At 37.8% G+C, this 21601-nt stretch overlaps 1 protein-coding gene across 2 annotated transcripts in view; it reads left to right on the top strand.

Moving 5' to 3' along the window:
* The window catches only part of mink1 (misshapen-like kinase 1), a 38192-nt gene extending 22278 nt beyond the window's left edge, over window positions 1-15914 (top strand). The window contains exons 13-32 of one of the 2 annotated variants that reach the window (XM_028467163.1): window positions 257-343; window positions 1916-2089; window positions 2159-2329; window positions 2784-3050; window positions 3891-3970; window positions 4058-4161; window positions 5089-5180; window positions 5321-5344; window positions 6837-6988; window positions 7057-7171; window positions 8341-8457; window positions 8538-8649; window positions 8728-8877; window positions 9495-9638; window positions 10501-10635; window positions 10724-10824; window positions 11131-11280; window positions 11367-11526; window positions 12780-12919; window positions 13655-15914. In XM_028467163.1, coding sequence (XP_028322964.1) covers window positions 257-343; window positions 1916-2089; window positions 2159-2329; window positions 2784-3050; window positions 3891-3970; window positions 4058-4161; window positions 5089-5180; window positions 5321-5344; window positions 6837-6988; window positions 7057-7171; window positions 8341-8457; window positions 8538-8649; window positions 8728-8877; window positions 9495-9638; window positions 10501-10635; window positions 10724-10824; window positions 11131-11280; window positions 11367-11526; window positions 12780-12919; window positions 13655-13738 — 2559 coding nt within the window. In that variant the 3' untranslated portion in view covers window positions 13739-15914. The remainder of the gene's footprint in view (window positions 1-256; window positions 344-1915; window positions 2090-2158; window positions 2330-2783; window positions 3051-3890; window positions 3971-4057; window positions 4162-5088; window positions 5181-5320; window positions 5345-6836; window positions 6989-7056; window positions 7172-8340; window positions 8458-8537; window positions 8650-8727; window positions 8878-9494; window positions 9639-10500; window positions 10636-10723; window positions 10825-11130; window positions 11281-11366; window positions 11527-12779; window positions 12920-13654) is intronic. The other variant, XM_028467165.1, reaches the window with a different exon arrangement.
* Window positions 15915-21601: the final 5687 nt, after the last annotated feature.

A 21601-nucleotide genomic window follows, 5' to 3' on the forward strand; every position in this document is an offset into this window, starting at 1 on the left:
AGTCACTACCTTCCACTTATTGCGTGAATATTGTCTGTGCTTATGTACTCGACATGTATGATTTATACATGGAAAAGCAAAGCACTTATGTGGAAAATGTTCGATTCCCAACCTCTGTGGTCCTAATGAGATCAAATGAGTTTGACACCCGTTCCTTTAGTTTGACACGTGTGATCTAACGCTGTTTTTTATTTTTTATAAACACATTACATAATGTTTTCACCTCCGATGACGTTTTTGTCTCACCTTTCCTCAGGAGTTCATCAGACATAAGTTAGAAGAAGAGCAAAGACAGCTGGAGATCCTTCAGCAGCAGCTGCTTCAGGAACAGGCTCTGCTCATGGTAACACCCTCCGTTTACGACTAAAAGCACAAAATAAAAGAAAAATAATAATAAATGATAACAAAATCACACAAATGGGCAACAGAAAGTTAGTGAGTTTATTTCAAACCTTCCACACAAAGCACAAAACCAAGATTTACAGATGCTTTAAAACAACAGAAAACATAAACAGCATAAAAACACAAATGGAAACTAAAACAAAAACTCACAAAACAATACAGAAATGACAGTAAAAGCACATAAACACAAAACAACAACAAAAATTATACAAAAATGACTATTAATGCTCAGATTGGTCATTAATCTAATGATTACTATGTTATGAGTTTGACTTTATATCAGGTATATCATGTTTACTGTATATCAGATATAAGGACATTTGAATGTGTCTAAAACTGAAGAATGGAGCTAAAAGTGAGTAAAGCCTGATTATCCAGGTCATTATTTAAGGCTTGTTTAGTTCTAAATACATAATAACCTACTTTAATCAAGCCTCATTCTTTTCTCAAACTTAACTCTTTAATAAGATGAAAACTACACTGCCCCTTTAAACTCCACCCTTTATCAACATTGGTGTCGTTTTGGATGTTTTTGTTGTTGTTTTATAAATGTCTCTGTTATGTTACGTATGTTTTTATTTTGTGAATTTTAGTTGTCTAGTGTAATTTAGTTTCCTTTTTGAAGTCATTTTGTTTGTCGTTTCTAATCTTCATCTGAGGTGTTTTTGATGCATTCAGTGGTGATTGTTACAGTTGTTTCAGAGCAGGGTGAAGTTACTCTGACGAAAGGTTAAAAATCACATTTTATTCTTTAAGGCTCGCATTTGTTTTGTTATTTGTTTTTTAATGCGTCAGCCTTTTCAAGGTTTGTGAAAGAATCCAGAGCACAGGGTTAAGAGACACGATCAATATTTTTTCTATGTGGGCTGTAACTGACTGATAACTAAAATGTAAATTATTCTTCTAGTGTGAAATGAAAACATTTCAGCATCAGTGCGTACATGCATTAGCTTCACTAGTTCTACGAGTGATTCTTTTGGCTTTACTAGTACTACTAGTAAGCTCAAAACTCACTAGTAGTATTAGTAGACCTAATGCAAATGAAGTAGGAGGGATTAGAACCAAATCCAGCTCTCTGATTGGCTATAATGTAACATTCCTAATGCTGCGTTCACACCGGATGCATCATGAAATGTCCGTACGTTCAGATTACATAAAAAGTCAATGGATAGATGAGTCCCAGATGCAAAATCCTTCCAGTACGGCAGTGCGGTCCGATCCGCACGTCAAGTGCGTCGGCCGTGCGAGCGCGCTCCCGATTTTACGCACATTCGCAAGAGTTGAAAATCTTGAACTCCTGTGACTGTTTCGCATGACGAAAGCCAATCAGAGTCTTTGTTGACGATAACGTCAGGCCGTCAACACAGACACCGGTCTGTTCACCCATTCAACCATGGAGTAGAAGCCGTGCGTGACCACCTGAAGCTGTATGACACGCCCTTTATAACCAGGACCGGACTAGGAAGTAAGAATTAGTGTTCTGCAGTAAAGCCTTGGTGTTTTATGTGTTCAGGAGTACAAGCGTAAGCAGCTGGAGGAGCAGCGTCAGTCAGAGCGTCTGCAGAGGCAGCTGCAGCAGGAGCATGCATACCTGGTGTCTCTGCAGCAGCAGCAGGACAAGAAGCCTCAGCTCTACCACTACAACAAGAACCTGGAGCCCAACAACAAGCCCTCCTGGGCCCGTGAGGTTAGCAGCGTTAGCATTGCCACTAAGCACTCCACACGGCAGAGGGACGCTCACAGGGTTTGTTTTCAGGTGGAGGAGCGGAGCAAGCTCAACAGGCAGGGATCACCAAAAATTTGCACCACAGTGTCGGACACCGCCATCCAGTCCCGCGCCGACTCCATCAACCAATCAGGGGTTGGCCAGTCCGCACAGACCCCTCCCATGCAGAGACCAGTGGAACCCCAAGGAGGGCAGGGCAAGGTGGGTGTTAGAACCAGCTTCAAATGAATGAGAGAATGAGAAACCAGTGGCTGCTTCTTTTCTTTCCTTATTTTCTCCTGAACTTACTGTTTTTCTCCTTTTTCTCCTTTTCTTCCATCACAATCTATTATCATCATTATCAATATTATCATCTATTATTGATCATCATCTATTATCATCTATTGTCATTTATCATCATCTAATATCTATCATTTATCATCTTTCATCATCAAATATAATCTATTTATCATCATTTATTATCATCTATTATAATTCATCATCTAATGTAATTTATCATTATTATCTTTTTTTATCACCTATTGTAATTTATCTATCATTTATCATCATCTATCAACACTCCCTCCTCCACTTCCTCCACCTCCTCCTCCTTTTCCTTCCTCTTCCTCCACTTCCTCCTCCTCCTCCACTTCCTCTTCCTCTTCCTCCCTCTCAGTTCCAGATGGCCCACTTGGTCCCACTGAAGCCCTATGCTGCTCCTGTCCCTCGCTCCCAGTCCCTGTGTGACCAGCCCACTAAGACCATGTCCGCCTTCCCCACCCAGGACCCCTCCCTCACTCCCTCCCCTCGGCCCATCCACTCCAGAGAGCTGGTGCGTCAGAACTCAGACCCCACCTCAGAAATCCCCGGATCCCAGGGACATCAGATCAGAGAGGACCGCGGGCCCTGGATCCGTCTGCCCGACGTAGAACTCCCACCCAAGGTAGAGTCCAGAGAAACGCTGACTTAGCAGTAAAAAAAAGGGAAACCAGCCCCCGAAGTAAACACACAAAATGACTTCAAAAACAAACATTACACTAGACAACAAAATACACAAAATGACATAAACATGTAGAAAAATGACTCCATATTGACAAAATGACGTAACACCCAAAACAACAAAATTATGTAAAATGACTTCAAAATTTCCCAAGCAAACAACAAAAACACACAAAATGCCAGAAAACACACTTCATAAAAGAAAAACACAAAATCAGAAGAAAAAAATAATGAATGAGAGGAAAGAATACACTAAATGAAAGATAAATACACTAATGGAGAGAAAAACACAGGAAAAATGTGCTAAATGAGAGAAAAATAGAATAAATGACACTATATAAAGACATGAAACAACAACAAAATGACCAAAAATAAACACAAACCCTTTGTTGTTTCCTGTATTAATGATCTCATTGGTCATTATTCTAATGCTGACATGAATGTTGATCATGTGACCCTCAGATTAAATACAATCACAGTTTGTGGCCCCGCCCTCTGTGATGTAAACAAAACAAATCAAAGCTATTTGTGTAATAGTCCTAAAAACAGAATAATGTAGTTTTCTGAAGGCAGAATATCTTTTTTCTGATTCCTGGAACAGATTTTGATCCGACACATTGAGATAATAATAATAATAATAATAATAGTTGTGTTATCTGACATGATGATCAGCAGCACAGTGATGGTCTGTGATGAAGTCCTGATATCCTCTCACTCTCTAAACACAGCAGAGTAACACAGGTCCTGATATGAATCCTGACCCAGTTCTTCTTCTTCTTCTCAGATTCCACAGAGGACTGCATCCATTGCCACGGCCCTCAACACCAACTTGACGTCTGGTATCAGACACCCAGTCAGAGCCAGGTACTCTCACTGGGCCTGAAGCTTCTATTTAGACCATGACGTGTGTAGTCATCATTAATCTGTGCACGTGTGTGACTTTGACATCAGTAATCCAGACCTGAGCCGTAATGAGCGCTGGGAGAGAGGAGACAGTATGAGTGTGATGAGTAACCTGCCTCAGACCGGCTCTCTGGAGAGGCATCGTATTCACAGTGAGTCCTTCATAGAACGCACACAGCGTTACTCATCCAGAAACACGTGAACCACACGTTCACATTCCAAAGGTTGAGATTTATTCAAATAAACGTAGCGTGAGAATGTGCGTGAAGCCAGATTAATCTCATACATTAAATGTCATCACGTACCAGATTTTAGATTCACGTAATGATAAATCCCAACGCCTGCTTTGTTCCTTTAGTTCAGGGGTTCTCAACCTTGGGGTCAGGACCTCATTTGGGGTCGTGAGACACCGGGAGGAAGTCGCCAGATGCCTTCAAGAAACAAGAAATAATTTTTGCCTATTTTTACCCTTTTCATCACTTTTTCTTGCTACATTACTCCCATTTCTGTCACTTCTACATCACATTTCAATGACTTTTCTGTCACTTCAGTCACTTTTAACCTCATTTCATCATATTTCATGATTATTTTTGCCAATTTAACCACATTCACGATTTGTCATGGCCATTATTTGCCAGTTTAAACTAATTTTTCCAATATTACCACTTTTTCTGTCTATTTTTTATCCACTCTAATTTGCAACTTTTAACCTTTTTAAAATCTCATTTCACCACCTTTTCCACCATTTTACTGACTTTATGGATGGACCCCAAAAATCTCTCCCCTTTATTCCCCCTTATAGATGGTCCTGTCTCCACATGACTGTTCTTCAATGTTCATGTCTGTGTTCAACCACCTTCGGCTACAGTGGGGGTCCCTGCTCTCTGGGGCCTTTATTTTGAAAAGGTTGAGAACCACTGCTTTAGTTAGCCAAACGTTAGCTCCCTGTATGCTAATATGTTCATATTAAGGCTCCCAGTGAAAATGGATGCAAACAAAGTTGTTGCGTGAACACATGATTGATTGATTCATCATTTCCTAATGGTTGTTCTTACTCTAGTGATGTCTGCTCTGCTCAGGTTCCTCTAAGATGGATTCTCCCATCCTGGCTCACAACAGTCGTCATAAACCAGGAGAGTCGAGGACCGCGTCCCGTCCAGGACGTCCCGCTGTAAGTGGTCCACCCCCGTCACTGATTAGCGTAGCGCGCTAACCTATGCCTGTTCCTTCTCACATTAACTCCTCAGCCACTTTGTGCTTCTTCCTCTTCTTCACTGTTTCCTGTTTGTTGACTTAACCTGAAATGTGCAGAGTTACAAGCGAGCTATAGGCGAGGTCAGTATCTGTCTGTCATTCTTCTTCTTCTCTGTTAATATCAGGGTTGGGGCCAATTACATTTTTTAGTTACAATTACATTGACTAATTACAATCAAATCTCTTCAAAGGAGAGCAATACGCGCTACACATAATGCCAGATATTTACATCATACAAATCTATGGTTCCATAAGTCAAAGTTTTCAAGTTTTATTTAAAGCCAAGAACAATTTATTACCTGAAAACATTCAAAAGCTCTTTATTGAGAAGGAAGGGGTTTATACAAACTGATAAATGAAATTATATTTAGATCTGTTATTGTGTGGAAAACTAGGAAAAGCTTTTGTTTGGAACAGTTTGACAATGGAAATGACAGTGTACAGATATCAAGTCAAATAAAGTATCTTTATGTTGTATGACAATTTTTAAAGTGTGTAATATGTTTTTTGTGTGTATTTAATCAAAATCATATTTTAAAAAAATGATAAAATGTATTAACAGCTGGGAAACAGCTGTTAGTAAATACCTGTAAATGAAAATGTATTTGTCACTGTAATGTAGGAAAAGGGGCGGGACTAATAAGTTTATACTTCCACACACTTCCTTTAGATGTATGCAGTAATATATGTAATAGTTTTGTTTTTGTTCAGTTTTTGTCTGGAGGAAATCCATCTGCATCAAATCTTTTGTTTATTGTAATATTAAAAAAAACAGAATATCATCACAATAGTTTTTTATATCCTCAGAAAGTCAATTACAATTACTGAAGTTTAATTACAATTACGGAGTCTGAAATAAATAACCTAATAAAAGTTAACCTTCCTCATGTGTTAGCTTTCTGTTAGCATCTCTAATGCTAACAGGTCCTAAATCAGCTGTAAAATACACTAAAAAAAATATCTATCATCTAATTTATTTCCTATCTATTGATTACCTTGTTAGGCTTCATAATCAATGACAATATAGGTTTTAATATTTTTGGTGTGCGTGTCTGAGCCTTTTTTGTGTCACTATACCCCTAGATTTTTATATTTTAAATAGTAAAATGTGGGAAAGCTTGATATGAAACATATTGTAATTGTTGAATTGTTAACTACATATGTGTAGAACTGTACATAGAACTGTAACATGGTTCCCCAATTTAGCATTACATTTTAATTGACAATTTTTATAGAATTTTCATGGCAATTACAATTACAAAGTGAATTATCTAAACTCAATTACAATTTAATTACTATTACAACAGCAACAGATTTTTAAAATTACAATTATAGCTACGCCATAATTGTAATTAATGATCAATTACGTGATTACAGTTCTAATTGAGCCCAACCCTGCTGAATGCATGACGGTGCGTTGTGATTGGCTGTTTCTGTGAGGTTGACTCAGCTGTTTGTTCTGCACTCCTTTGATTCCCTTCTTTTTGTCCGTGCTTGACTTTTGACGTCATTGTTCACTTTGAATTGTGATCACATGACTATAGTTGTGACAGTGAGTACGGTGCCTGTGCAGGATCACGGTCTTTATGCTAAGGAGCGAGCTGAGGAGCCCCCGCGGCCCCCGGTGAAGGCCAACGACTACTCCTCTTCCTCAGAGAGCAGCGACAGCAGTGAGGAGAGCGAGAGCGGAGAGGGCCCCGAGGAGGAGGAGAGCCCCACGGATCGGTAACGCCAACAGTTCACAGCTCATCATCATCATCATCTTCATCATGTTGACCTCTGTGTGGTTCCAGTCACAGAGACGCAGACACAGACTCAGTCAACACCATGGTGGTTCATGAAGACGAGGCTGAGGGAGAAGGAGAGCAGGCTGGAGGCTACGGGGACCAGACCATGCTGGTTCAGAGGGTGAGTCCTCTATACATCCAACAGCATCCAACCAGCATTCCTTTATGATCTCAAACTTATAAATAATGCTGCTGTGATAGCTTGGAGTAGGGATGGACACTTTTATCACAAGGGGCGGGGCCACAAACATGTGATTGTATCTGATCTGAGCGTCACATGATTAATATTCAAATCAGCATTAGAATAACGACCAATCAGAGCATTAACACAGGAAACAGCAAAGGTAATGTGTTTTTATCATCATTGTGTATAGGTTTATCTTATTTTGGAGAAATGTTGTTGTTTGTCGTTTGTTCTTGTTTTTTTAGTAATTTTTATTGTCATTTTGTTTATTTTTCCTGTCATTTTGGCTCTTTTACAATAATTATGCATTTGTTTGGAGTCATTTAGTTTTCTGGGGTGATTTTTGTGTGATTTCATTGTCTTTCTCTATATTTTTCTGTAATTTTGTGTATTTTTGGAGTCATTTTATGTTTTTTGGAGTCGTTATGTGTCTATTGGGATTGATCTGGTGAGTTTTTGTTACATTGTGTTTTGGGAGCCAAATTTTTGTGTATTTTTGTTGTGATTTTGGATATTTTTCTCTTATGTTGTTGTTTTGTGGGGGGTTTGTCATTTATTTATTTTAATTTTTCTGTAATTTTCTCTATTTTTTTTTTTTTTTAGAGTAATTATGTTTTTTTTGGTCATTTTCTGTTTTGTGATTAATTTTGTGTTTTTTTGTTTATCCATTTTATCGATTCATTGTTGCAGCCTTCCATGATAATTTTGTTTATTATTACGTATATTGATATATATTTTTATTAATTATTATATATTTATTCATTTTAATTTTAATCTTTTTGAACAAGCAAAAAAAGTAGCCCAGGTTTACATGTGTCAGAATAAAATATAAACTTTTGTTTTAAAGGAATCAAATTTTATTTTTTTAATTACAAAGTGAGGGTACATTTAATACACTGATGTTTGCAGAGTTCATTACCTTCAATAAGGTTAAGAACCAGTGACTAATGTACTTTTTTATTAGCCCACATGTTTGTTTCCCACACCAAAATAAACACAAGGTGTGTGTCTTTGTGCGTGTGTGTGTTTGTGTGCGTGTGTCTTTGTGCGCGTGTGTGTGTCTTTGTGCGTGTGTGTGTTTGTGTGCGTGTGTGTGTGTGTGTCAGACCCCAGAGAAAAGGAACCACAACGGCTACACTAACCTACCAGATGTGGTGCAGCCGTCCCACTCCCCCACAGACTCAGCCAGCCTCTCCTCCCCAGGGAAGGACTCTGTGTATGATGTGAGCTCCACTAACTTTACCTTTACATGATGTTGATTCATTCATTAATAATGACTCTAACTGTGTGTTTAATGCCACAGTATCAGTCCAGAGGGCTCGTGAAGGCTTCTGGGAAGTCTTCTTTTACAACGTTTGTGGACCTGGGTATGTACCAGTCACCCGTGGGTGCAGGGGACAACATGTCTGTCACTGGTGAGGCTCCACCTTTATCTTTATCTTTATATTAAATATCAAATCAAGCTTCTAACTCTGCTACGTGTTGACGTGCAGGCTCCAGATTTGAGCAGCTGAAGATGGAGGTGAGGAAGGGCTCCATGGTCAACGTCAACCCCACCAACACACGCCCACCCAATGACACGCCCGAAATACGCAAGTACAAGAAGAGGTTCAACTCTGAGATCCTCTGTGCTGCTCTCTGGGGTGAGAAAACACACACACACACACACACCCCTCACAGTAACACATTCCTCTGCCTCGCTATAAGAGTTGAGTTGTTCATATTATTCTGTTATTTTTGTGTGTTTTTGGAGTCAATTTGTGGGGTTTTTGTAACTTTTTGCATTGTTGTATTTCATTGTTGTCCATATTTTTAATTTTCTGTCATTTTGTGTGTTTTGAGTCACTTTTTTGAAGTTCTGTTGTCCTTTTACGCATTTTTTAAAAGCCTTTTGAGTGTTATTCTATCATTTTTAGAATCCATTTGTGAATTTTTGTTATTTTGTGTTTTGTTTTGTCATTTTGTATAGTTTTGCAACTATGTTAAGTTTTTTCGGAGTCATTTTGTTTATTTTGGTTGCCCTTTCATATATTCTGTCCTTTTGTGTATTATTCTGTCATTTTGTGGGTTTTTGGAGTTATTTTTTAAAACGATCTCCTTTAAACAAAGATAATATCTTTTTGGGAGGAAGTGGAAGCACTCTTGCACAGAATACAGATGTTACATCATAACATGCAGCTGAGCTATTTTCATGATCTTATAGACATTAAAGTAGATCACTAATGATGGTGTGCGTGTGCGTGTGTGTGTGTGTCCTCAGGTGTGAACCTGTTGGTGGGAACAGAGAACGGTTTGAAGCTGCTGGACCGTAGCGGTCAGGGAAAGGTTTACCCACTCATCAACTCACGGAGGTTCCAACAGATGGACGTCCTGGAGGGTCTCAACCTGCTCATCACCATATCAGGTGAGCACCAATAATATCAACAACCATATCATGTTAGAACCAATAATATCAACAACCATATCATGTTAGAACCAATAATATCAACAACCATATCATGTTAGAACCAATAATATCAACAACCATATCATGTTAGAACCAATAATATCAACAACCATATCATGTTAGAACCAATAATATCAACAACCATATCATGTTAGAACCAATAATATTAACAACCATATCATGTTTGAACCAATAATATCAACAACAATATCATTTTAGAACCAATTATATCAACAACCATATCATGTTAGAACCAATTATATCAACAACCATATCATGTTAGAACCACTAATATTAACAACTTGCTAATGACTCAAACACACAAATGGCTCCAAAAAAAACAAAAATGGGATCAAAAACACACAAAGTGACTTAATTAAAAAAATTAAATTAAAATTACACAAAAATACGATTGTTTAACCTTTAACTGCTGTGGCTAATTTGTGTCACAGCTACAGATGCTAAGCTAACGCAGTAACAGGAACTGCTCCTCATTACTAAATTAAAGGGCCCTCGGTCTGATTTTGTGCAGTCCCCAAAGTTAAAATTACTCCCAAAATTATAGAAAATTACACAAAAAATCACACAAAGAATAAACATCATGATAAATAATACACCAAATGAGACCAAAATAAACAAAATGAGAGCTAAATATACAAATATGACGACAAAAATATAGAAAATCACAGTTTGCACGCTTTGGTCTATTCTATCAAGTTGTGAACACTATCGTCCCACCCCTAATAGATGGTGATTACTGATGGTTTTGTCAGATTCAAAGTGCACTGAATGTTTTTGTTTTGTGTTGTTTGTGTTCCAGGAAAGAAGAACAAGGTGCGTGTCTACTACCTGGCCTGGCTCAGGAACAAGATCCTTCACAACGACCCTGAGGTGGAGAAGAAACAGGGCTGGACCACGGTGGGGGAGATGGAGGGCTGCATCCACTACAAAGTGGGTGAGTGATGGTGCACTGAGAGCAGGGGAACCAGTGAATTATTGATCAGTTCATCAGCAGGTTCTAACAGCTGTGCTGGTTTGTCTAGTGAAATATGAGAGGATTAAGTTCCTGGTGATCGCTCTGAGGAACGCTGTGGAGGTTTACGCCTGGGCCCCTAAACCATATCACAAGTTCATGGCCTTCAAGGTAAGAGTCATACTTCAGATGAGCCACGATCAATCATCATCACGTCACACTAATAAGGGGGCGGGGAAAGTAAATTCAGGCTTGCCATTGGCTTACAAAATTATTCCAACCAATCAGGGAGCTGGATTTGGTTCTACTAGTGATATTGGCAAGCATCGTATCATCATCCAAGCTGCTGATTTACACCCCTACTTATTAGCATATGATGCTAACTACTGGTACTTTAAACGAGAGTACTAGTAGAGTTACTATGGTAACGCTGATCACTGTGATCTCATTGATGCTTAGACACATTTCTTCTCCCAGTCCTTTGCAGACCTGCCCCACAGACCAGTGCTGGTGGACCTGACGGTGGAAGAAGGTCAGAGGTTAAAGGTCATCTACGGGTCATGTGCTGGGTTTCACGCCATCGACGTGGACTCTGGGAACAACTACGACATCTACATCCCAGTTCACGTAAGCTTCACCACTGGTGTGAGGTGATGGTCCTGTGAGCTCTGAGCCCATCATCATCGTCGTTGTCTTCTTCCTGCCTTCATCAGATCCAGAGTCATGTGACCCCTCACGCCATCGTCTTCCTGCCCAGCTCTGACGGTATGGAGATGTTGCTGTGCTACGAGGACGAGGGCGTCTACGTCAACACGTACGGACGCATCATCAAGGATGTGGTGCTGCAGTGGGGGGAGATGCCCACCTCTGTCGGTGAGACTCACACAGGGTAGAGACCACTACAGATCCTGGTCCTGGACCAGGATTCATGTCACCTGATCTCCATGTTGTTTCAGCTCATAAAAAGCTGCTCACTGCTGTTTGGTTCTGCTCTGTTATGATCCAAGTAGTATCCAGATAAACTGGTGACTGACTGTCACTGTGTTGCTGGTGTGAGGCAAACAATAGATGTTAGAAAAATTACAATATGAGAATTTTGCTAAAATATTCAAACAGTTTTTGTAAAAAAGAAAACGATATATTTTTTATGTTTTAATACCAACACACATGGACGTTTATCACAAGAAATGAGGAGCACCAGTAGATCCATGACACCAACTGTTGGTTCTTTAATCCAGTGATTCCCAAACTGTTTCTGCTCCACCCCCTTTGAAGAATGAAAATCTCTCAGCCCCTCCCCCATCGCGACTAAGTGGGAAGAAAGAAATAGGTAAAAAAAAATGACCTTTTTGAAAAAATAAAGATTTTATTCAAATCTCATAAAATTAACATAAAATGTATGACATGTAGAACAGTAATAAAGCTCTTTATTAATAAAGCATTTTTGTATTTTCCATGCATGCTTAATGTTCTGCAAGGCCATTCTAGTACCCCCTTGTGCCCTCCCCCTTGTCATGACATCACTCCTCCCCTAGGGGGCGCGCTCCCCAGTTTGGGAACCACTGCTTTAATAAGTGTCTCCATCTCCACATTTGATTCTGATTTATTCATGTATTCATAACGTTTCATGAGTCAAGTGACTTTATGCTTTGCTCCTATTGGTCAGTGAGGTGTTCTACAGCATGAATCCATCCAGAGTGAAGCTACAGCACCACAAAAAGATCAGACTTTTTAGATATGGACCTGGTCCAGGACCAGTAAATCCAAGTCCCTCTAGAATTTCGGGGCCAATTTGTGTTTGTTTCTGCCTCAAACGCCTGATTTTGAGGCACTTTTATTCAAAGATTTGCAGCTAAACTTTGGTATTTTTTAGGGTTTATTGTTTTTTATTGTTTACCTGTGCAGTGTTGGGAGTAACTTATCACAAAAGTAACGCATTACTGCCATGGAAACGGACTGCACATTTGTAAGGTGGAATTACTCTGACTATTTAGAATAAATTCCAGAAAAAGACAAGAACATTATTGTTAAATGCAACTTGTGTGCGATTAAAAAAAAAAAAAAAAAAAGTACTTTCTGCACCAGAAACAGTAGTGTAGCACTAACGTAAACGTGTTCCTGTGCAGCTCACATCTGCTCCAATCAGATCATGGGCTGGGGAGAGAAAGCCATCGAGATCCGCTCCGTGGAGACGGGACATTTGGACGGAGTCTTCATGCACAAACGAGCTCAGAGGCTGAAGTTCCTCTGTGAGAGAAACGACAAGGTGAGAAAAGACAAGCATTCATAGTGTGCGTTTAACTCTCCTACTGACACATTCTATATTTGCCTCCAGAAACTTTATTACAGTATTTGTTGACCTTGACATGTTCTCCAGCGCCACCATCAGGACAAACTTTTGCATTAGAATCAATTCATCTTGAATAGTTTTCATCCAAATGTTCACAAGTTTACATGAATGAGCACTAGAGTGTGAACCCTATTGGTTGTTGTGGTGATGATATGACCTTTGACCTTTACTGCAGCTTCGCCAACAGGTCAAACTCTCACTTTTAGAGTTAGTGTATCTTAAAAAATCTTTCATCCAAATATTTTCTAATTTGGGATGCACATTCATGACTCTCACAGAATGAACCACATTGATTTGATGTTGGTGACCCCTCCCCCTTTCCTCTCAGAAACCTATTATTTATTCTATCTCCTTTTTTGTAACATATTTGGAGCTATTCACTATCAAGTCCTCTGTCGCAGACACATTCTCTCACTTTCACTGTGAAAGCGCTGTTCCAAAACCTAATTGACGGTAAACTCAACCGTTTCAACTAAAAAGTATCAACTCTTTAGGTTTATAGGGATGTAAGGTCAGCACATTAAAAAAAATATAATTGTATCATCACATTAGGTAAAGTCATGAAATATGAAGCAAAAAAATGGTCAGCTGTTATGTTTTGAATGATAAACATTGAATGGGGCTCTGTCCCCTGCTCTTCTTCTTCTTCAGGTGTTTTTTGCTTCCGTGCGCTCCGGTGGCAGCAGCCAGGTCTACTTCATGACCCTGAACAGGAACTGCATCATGAACTGGTAATGGAGCGACGGCTCTGCTCTGAAGACCAGGACCCACACTTTACCACTATACACAATCACACCTTAGCTCCGCCTCCTCCTCCATCACCCGTTTGTTCCACGTGGTGAACCGTGTTTGGCTCCGTGTGCACGTCAACATTCCTCCAGCTGTAGATAAAAGCTCCCGATCACTGACAGGCCTTTTGTACAGGGGACGTCAGACGTGCACGCACGCAGGGGTTCGTGCACGTGGCCAAAGGAAGAGTTTAATGTTCATGTATTACAGATCGTTTGTTCTCAGTCAACACTTTTTTAGAAGGAGACATTAAAGCTTAATGAATGAATAAATCAACCAATCAGCAGCCTGATAATAAACAGATGAATAAATCAACCAATCAGCAGCCTGATAATAAACAGATGAATAAATCAACCAATCAGCAGCCTGATAATAAACGTGCACAGATCTCTATTTAGGATTGAAGTGAAACCAAAAAGTGTCGTATTTTCATGTTCTGTTCTCGTTACTTTACAAAATACACAAATATAATAATATTATTGAGATTATAATTATTTATATGTAGTGATTTTTGTATTGGTATTAGCCTGTTAGCATTTTAAATTTACACTGTACACACATTCAGCCTTTTTGTTGCAGTATGTGTGGAGTTTGTGGAGTGTTTGGAGAGCTTTACGACGTAGAGACGAGCGCCTCCGTAACGTCTCGGTCCGCCGCGACATATTTTAGTTTTAGAACTTTTATTGTGAAGGCTGAGAAGAACCACGCAGCTCATCGGCGTCGCGTCGTATCCAAGACGAGGCTACGTTTGTACATAAAACTAACCAATGTTTGCATTTTGAGATGAAAATCTCACTCGGCATGTCGTTGATGGGGGGTGTGTGTGTGTGTGTGTGTGTGTGTGTGTGTGTGTGTGTGTGTGTGTGTGTGTGTGTGTGTGTGTGTGTGTGTGTGTGTGTGTGTGTGTGTGTGTGTGTGTAGTGTGTGTGTGTGTGTGTGTGTATAGGGTGTGTGTGGGTGTGTGTGTGTGGTGTGTGTGTGTGTGTGTGTGTGGGGGTTTACAGGAAGTAGCTTTAGTGTAGGCGGCACCAGGGATAGAAAGAAAATAAATATTGTCATGATGATCATCATGATGGTTCTCATTGTGATTATCATTATGGTTCTCATTATGGTTCTCATTGTGATTATCATTATGGTTCTCATGATGGTTCTCATTGTGATTCTCATTATGGTTCTCATGATGGTTCTCATTGTGATTCTCATTATGGTTCTCATTGTGATTATCATTATGGTTCTCATTGTGATTATCATTATGGTTCTCATGATGGTTCTCATTGTGATTCTCATTATGGTTCTCATGATGGTTCTCATTATGATCATCATTATGGTTCTCATTATAGTTCTCATAGTGATTATCATTATCGTTCTCATGATTGTTCTCATGATTGTTCTCATTGTGATTCTCATTATGGTTCTCATGATGGACAGTGAATGAATAAATCAGGAGTGAGTAAAGTGATCACAGGCAGAGGGCGGGGATGTTTTTAATGAACGATTGTACATAATAATAATAAATAAAATCATTAGAATCACTTCTTTCTACTACTCGTGCGTTTGAGCCGTTTAAAGAGTTTAAAAAGTACTGTAACCGAGGCGTTTTGTTTGTTCTTTTTAAACCTTTTCATCCTCCAATCAGGAGCTCCGATACTCACATGTGCGTCAATTTGTTTGTGGTTGATTTTTTTTTTTTTGGTTCCTTTTCCCATCGATCAATTGGTCGTGTTTACATCGTGAGCAGCAGCAGTGCCTTTGGATCGTTGAAGGCCAAACGTTGGCGGAGAAGTTGAGCTCTCTTACTTGAAATCTGAAGAAGAAGAAGAAGAGTCGCAGCAGCTGCGTTTGTTCCTCGTTAGACGACCGTCGACTATAGGGTGGAGAATGTAAACATTCACTGTTTCATAACCGACATATTTTAAATATTTGGCTAATTTTTCTTTCATTTCATGTAAAACAGCATGTGTTATATTGTTAAAAATGTGTACACAAAAAATAAATCTTATTGTAAATGATTAGTCTACATGTGAATTTGAAATCTAGATGTTAATTGCTAAATATACTGTAAATGTTAAATCTAAATCTAGATGTTAATCGGTTGCCATGTGTAAAGCTAAATGTTTAGCAATTATGCAAAGTGGGCTCGTCAGCACCTGTTGATCACGAGGCCCCGCCCACTTTTAGTTGTACACTTGGCGACCGATTTAACATTTAGATTTAGATGTGAAATTTAAATTTAGATGTAACATTTAGATATAGATGTAATATTTAAATTTAGATGTAACGTTTAGATATAGATGTAACATTTAGATTTTACATTTAGATGTAATGTTTAGATTTTGATGTAACTTTCAGACTAGCATTTATATTTACCTTTAACATTTAGATTTATTTTTCATGTCTACACATTTTTAACAGTGTTATAGAACAAGCTGCTTTCGATGAATTTCTGTGTCAAATGAAAGAAAAGTGATCTAAATGTTCTAAATATGTGGGCTATAAAACAGTGACCCCATAATGGACGGTCCTGTGCTGTTAAAGTGCTCTTCGCTTCAATCCAGAGGTAAAGGCGTCGATAATAATCCGCCCAGAAAGTCGCAATAATGGGCGCTAGTGGAAGGCGTGGGGGGGGAAGGGTGGAAAAAGCCATGTGACACTCTGTGTGTGTGTGTGTGTTAATGTTTGTGTGTCCTCTAATGAATGTGCGTAAAAGCTTATCGTGAGAAGAGCTTCATCTATTCTGAGATTTTATAAAACGTGTAAATTAGTCTATATTGAGAAATAAAAGGTGAATGTATATCTACAGATTTGTATTTATATATGAAACGTACGTATCGACATTAATCCAAGCACAACGTAGAGAACAGTTAGTGGAACTATAGTCAGAGTGTGTGTAGCTTTGAGACTAAAGTGCTTTAAAGACGAGGAATCATCACATTTAAATAAAGCAACAAGAATCATAAACATTTATTACATTTAAAGCTGCTGGAGACGTAATTATGTTTTATTAGAGAAAAACATAGTGTAGGACTCAGAGATCAATAAATCAAAGGTAAAAGGTTGAAATTGCTGCGAACAAGTTTGTTTTCCTCTTCGTGCATTGAAGATGCCTTCAAGAAACTAGGAATATTTTTGAACAATTTGAGCCCATTTTGCTTATTTTTACCCATTTTTCTGCAACTACATAAAACTCACCATATTTTAACCTATTTTCATCACTTTTTCTTACCATATTTTTGCTTATTTTAATGTATTTTTGCTACATTTCTCCCATTTCTGACACTTCTACATCACATTTCAATGCTTTTCTGCACATTTTTTCCACTTTCCAGACATGTTCAACACTTATAAACCCTTTCCACCACTTTTACACCTAATGACACATATGTTGACCCGTTATTGTCACTTTTAACCTATTTTCACCAGATTTCAGGATTATGTTTTGTCAATTTAAACACATTTACCATTTGTCATGTCCATTATTTGCCAGTTTAAATGAATTGTTTCAATATTGACACTTCAGAATCAGTTTTATTTGCCAAGTAGTTTAAAAACAATACAAGGAATTTAACTTGGTGGATTATGTGAAGAACAAGGAACAAAAACTAACAAACCAGAAATACTATAATAATAATAATAATAATAATAATAATAAATTCAACCCTTTTTCAATCCTTTCTGTGTTTTTTTAAACTCCCATTTCACCACCTTTTCCACTATTTTTGGTCACTTTTTTGTGTTTACCCCAAAACAAAGAGTTTTCCCATCAAATGTGAGTTTTTTTTTTACTGAATGTTGCTACTAAACAATGTTAATATCACTGAGAACACAAAGTAGAACAAAAATAGTCAAACTAATCACTGTCCTCGTCTGGAGAAAAAAAACACAAGAAATCACAGAAATAATGAAGTAAAAACAGGTCTGCAGGACTCCACATCCCACAATGCAATGCAGGAAGATGAAAACACACTTTAAACCTTTAACATCTTTGTTTTTCTTAGTAAATGATGTTTGATTTATTGATTTATGAGACCTAAACAATGTCTTTATTTAATTAAAAATGAACAAGTTAAGGAGAAAAAAGGATAAATTCATCAGCTGTACTCAATCTGACAACGATTACATACATATTTCATTTAAATTAAATTATTTTAACACATTGTAGTAGATAAACGAGCTCTTAGCTAATTAAAATAATGAAAAATACAATGCAACAGTTTGAGTTTGTAAAGCCTAAACACCACTAGGTGTCACTAAAGCGTTGTAACAATCACTGATAGGTTGAACATATTAAAACTTCTCTCCACTCAGTTTGAAATGTTTTCATTTTCATGCACTTTAATAACGGATCAGAAGGTTTTGGATCAAAGTTAGATTTATATCTTTAGACGAGAAATTAGAGCAGAAATCTATTTAAAAATCAGCAATACGAGTTTGATCTTCAGCAGAGTTTATTTCATTTTTCAGCCTATTTTAATATCTGAGCCCCGAATAAAGGCCTTTATTATGAGCTGATCACAGCCCTCTGGATGGACGTGTTGGACGTTTTTCTTTCTTTTTTTAACGGTAACATGATGTGAAGTGTCCCTTTGTGAGAGCTCAACTAGTGTTTCATCAACGGATCAACTTTCAAATGATTGTTGAATGAATTCATGTCTTAAAACAGATTGTTGGAAAATAAAAGACCTTTGATCTCATTGTGTGTGTGTGTGTGTTTAGTGTGAGTCTGTTGGTGTGTAACAGTTTTATAATAAAGGAGCTGCAGCACCACCATGTGGACAAATGTAGAACAAACATTTCTGCAATAGAAAAATACAGTTTTTATCTGATAATCGCATAAACATTAATGTTAGCATTAGAATGATTGCTACTAATGATTAGCTCAGGATAATACAAAGGATTTGTGGGTTTTTATTTTGTATTCTTTGTTTTCAGTTTTCATATGTTTTGATTTATGTGGGATTTTTATTTGTTAATTTAATTTGTATTTTTTTAAATTGTTTTGTATATTTTATCACGTGTTAATGTAGTCATTTTGTGTATTTTGCATCACTTATGTAATTTTGTCCGTTTTTTTTTTTTATATAAATTTTTGTGTATTGATAATCGTTTTGTATGATTTTTGGAGTAACTTGTGTATTTTGGGTATCAATTTGCATGTTTTGGTAGTTACTGAATGTAATTTTTGTGATTCTGTATGTTTTTTTATATATTTTTGTGTATTCCAATTGTTATCTCGGTCAAACACAGAGTGGAAGGTTATGTTTTACCCTCCGTTTATTTGTCAGTGATTCAGTCCGTCTATGAAAGTTATTAAAAAAGTGTGCAGTTTAATACCAATTCCCTTATGTTGGAATTCTGAGGAAAATAATCTGAATTCTGAATTTAAAGTTGGAAAAATATCAGATTTTTGATGTTAAAGTCTAAGTTATTTTGTAAACATTGTAAACTTTGAATCTGACAGATTACCAATGTCCTGTGGGGTTCCTCAGGGCTCTGTTCTTGGACCCCTTCTGTTTAGCCTTTATATGCTTCCTTTAGGACACATTTTACAGAACTGTAAGGTTGATTATCAGAGCTACGCAGATGACACACAACTATATCTATCACTGAACCCAGATGACTATGGTCCCATTGAGGTGTTGTGTGACTGCTTAGAAAAAGTAAACTGATGGATGAGTGAAAACTTCCTTCAACTAAACCATGACAAGATGGAGGTGATTGTCTTTGGTAACAATGAAAAGAGGACTGCTGTCAGCAAGTATCTGAGTCTGGATCTTTAGAAGATAAAGACCAAGTCAAAAACCTTGGTGTTCTGATTGACTCAGATCTGACATTCAGCATCAGATCAAATCTATCACAAAAACATCTTCTACCACCTAAAGAACATCTCCAGAGTGAAAGGTTTAATGACTCAGAAAGATCAGGAGAAACTGGTCCATGCTTTTATCTCCAGCAGACTGGACTATTGTAATGGTCTTCATCAAACATCTACAGCTGGTTCAGAACGCTGCAGCTCAGGTCTGAACCAGAGGTCAGAACACATTACACTGGCTCCCAGTCAGCCTCAGAGGAGACTGTAAAGTTCTGCTGCTGGTTATAAATGTGTGAATGGGTTTGGTCCAGAATACATCAGTGAGATGTTAGTCAGGTATGAACCCAGCAGGTCTCTGAGATCTATGGACACAGGTCAGATAGTGGAGCCCAGAGCTCACAGTAACCATGGTGATGCTGCTTTTAGTTGTTATGCTGCAAAGAAGTAGAACAAACTGCAGCAGAGCTGAAGTCAGCATCACATGTGAACATTTTTAAATCAAAGTTAAAGGAACTATTTTCTCTACTGTGTATGATTGAGAGAGAGATTTATGGTCATGTTGATGATGTCATGTAATTGATTTTACCTTTGATTTTTAATGTTTTTTATTGATTTTAATCAATTGAATGTTTTATCATGTAAAGCACATTGAGTTGCCTTGTGTATGAAATGCGCTATACAAATAAATTTGCCTTGCCTAAAGTTGGAATTCTGAGAAAAATGTCAGAATTATGAATTTAAAGTCAGAATTCTTGAGGAAAAAAGTTATTATACTATGATTTTCATGATCTGACCCAACTTAATAACTCAGTTCAACACAACAATTGTTTTTATAAACATTTTGTTTATTCATTTGTTTCTTCATATTTTTTTAATAAAAGTTTCTTCCTGCATTTAAAGAAGAAAAGAATATAAAGAGAGGACAGAGGAACGTTTTAAATCATCATGGGGGGGGATAGAGATTAAGAGTCAAACTTGAGGTTTATATTGTTCTAATGTTTGGTTTTCCTGGTAAACCACTGGTGGATTCTTTTCCATAGAGGTTTCTTTTTAGCGTGGCTGGACCGCTCTTCTTCTAGTTCCACATCTTTGGCTTTCAGTAGGTTCTGTGTTGTGACCAGGGCGTTCTCCAGCAGGGTCACCTTTTCTTTCACCTGCTCCTCCAGACTGCAGTGGGCCTGCTCCTTTGACTTCACCACTTCTAACATGTTGGCGTTCACCTCCAACAGTTGGTCGTGTTGATCACTTTGACTTTTTAGTTTAGACTGTTAGATGTTGGAGGGTAGCTTACTTTACAGCAGGATTTCTCAAATGGGGGTACGTGTACCCCTAGGGTTACGCAATGGCCCTACAGGGGGACTTGAGGGAGAGAGTAGAAAAATAACAAATAAAGTGTCAGTCTTTGTCCCCCCCCAGGCATGAGATGACTGGAAATAATAAAAACTACAGAAATAAATCTATTCGGGAGCCACTAAATCTATTTTTTAACCTATGTGGTTGTGATTTCTGAAATATTTAATTAGTTTTTTGTAATTATTATTATTATTAAAACAACACAATCTTAAACAACTGTATTTCTGTTAAAACGATTAGTTATGAAAGGATTTGGATGAAATTTATAAATGGGACAAAAAACAGGTGATTGAACTTTGGTGAAGTTTTGGCAACCAAACAAAAATATATACTGTATAATATGTTATTTTTGTGTATTTCTGTTGTCATTTTGTATATTTTTCTATAGATTTCCTACATTGTTGTTTTTGTGTGTTTCAAGTGTCATTTCCTGTATTTTAGCTGTTTTGTGTATTTGTGTTTATGTGTCTGTTCTAAACTCCTCACAGTCGTGTGAATGATTGTAAAAATGAATAACGACACGGTGATTGACAGGAGAGCGTTTATTTATTCATATTATGTACATTTATACCACAGTAATGTCCAGATAATACAGTGACACGTCAGAGTATAAATACTGCTTCACTCTCGTTAGTTTGGCTTTTTCT

The sequence above is a fragment of the Gouania willdenowi genome, chromosome 14 (genome assembly GCF_900634775.1).
Source record: "Gouania willdenowi chromosome 14, fGouWil2.1, whole genome shotgun sequence".
In the NCBI taxonomy this organism is placed as follows: Eukaryota; Metazoa; Chordata; class Actinopteri; order Blenniiformes; family Gobiesocidae; genus Gouania; species Gouania willdenowi.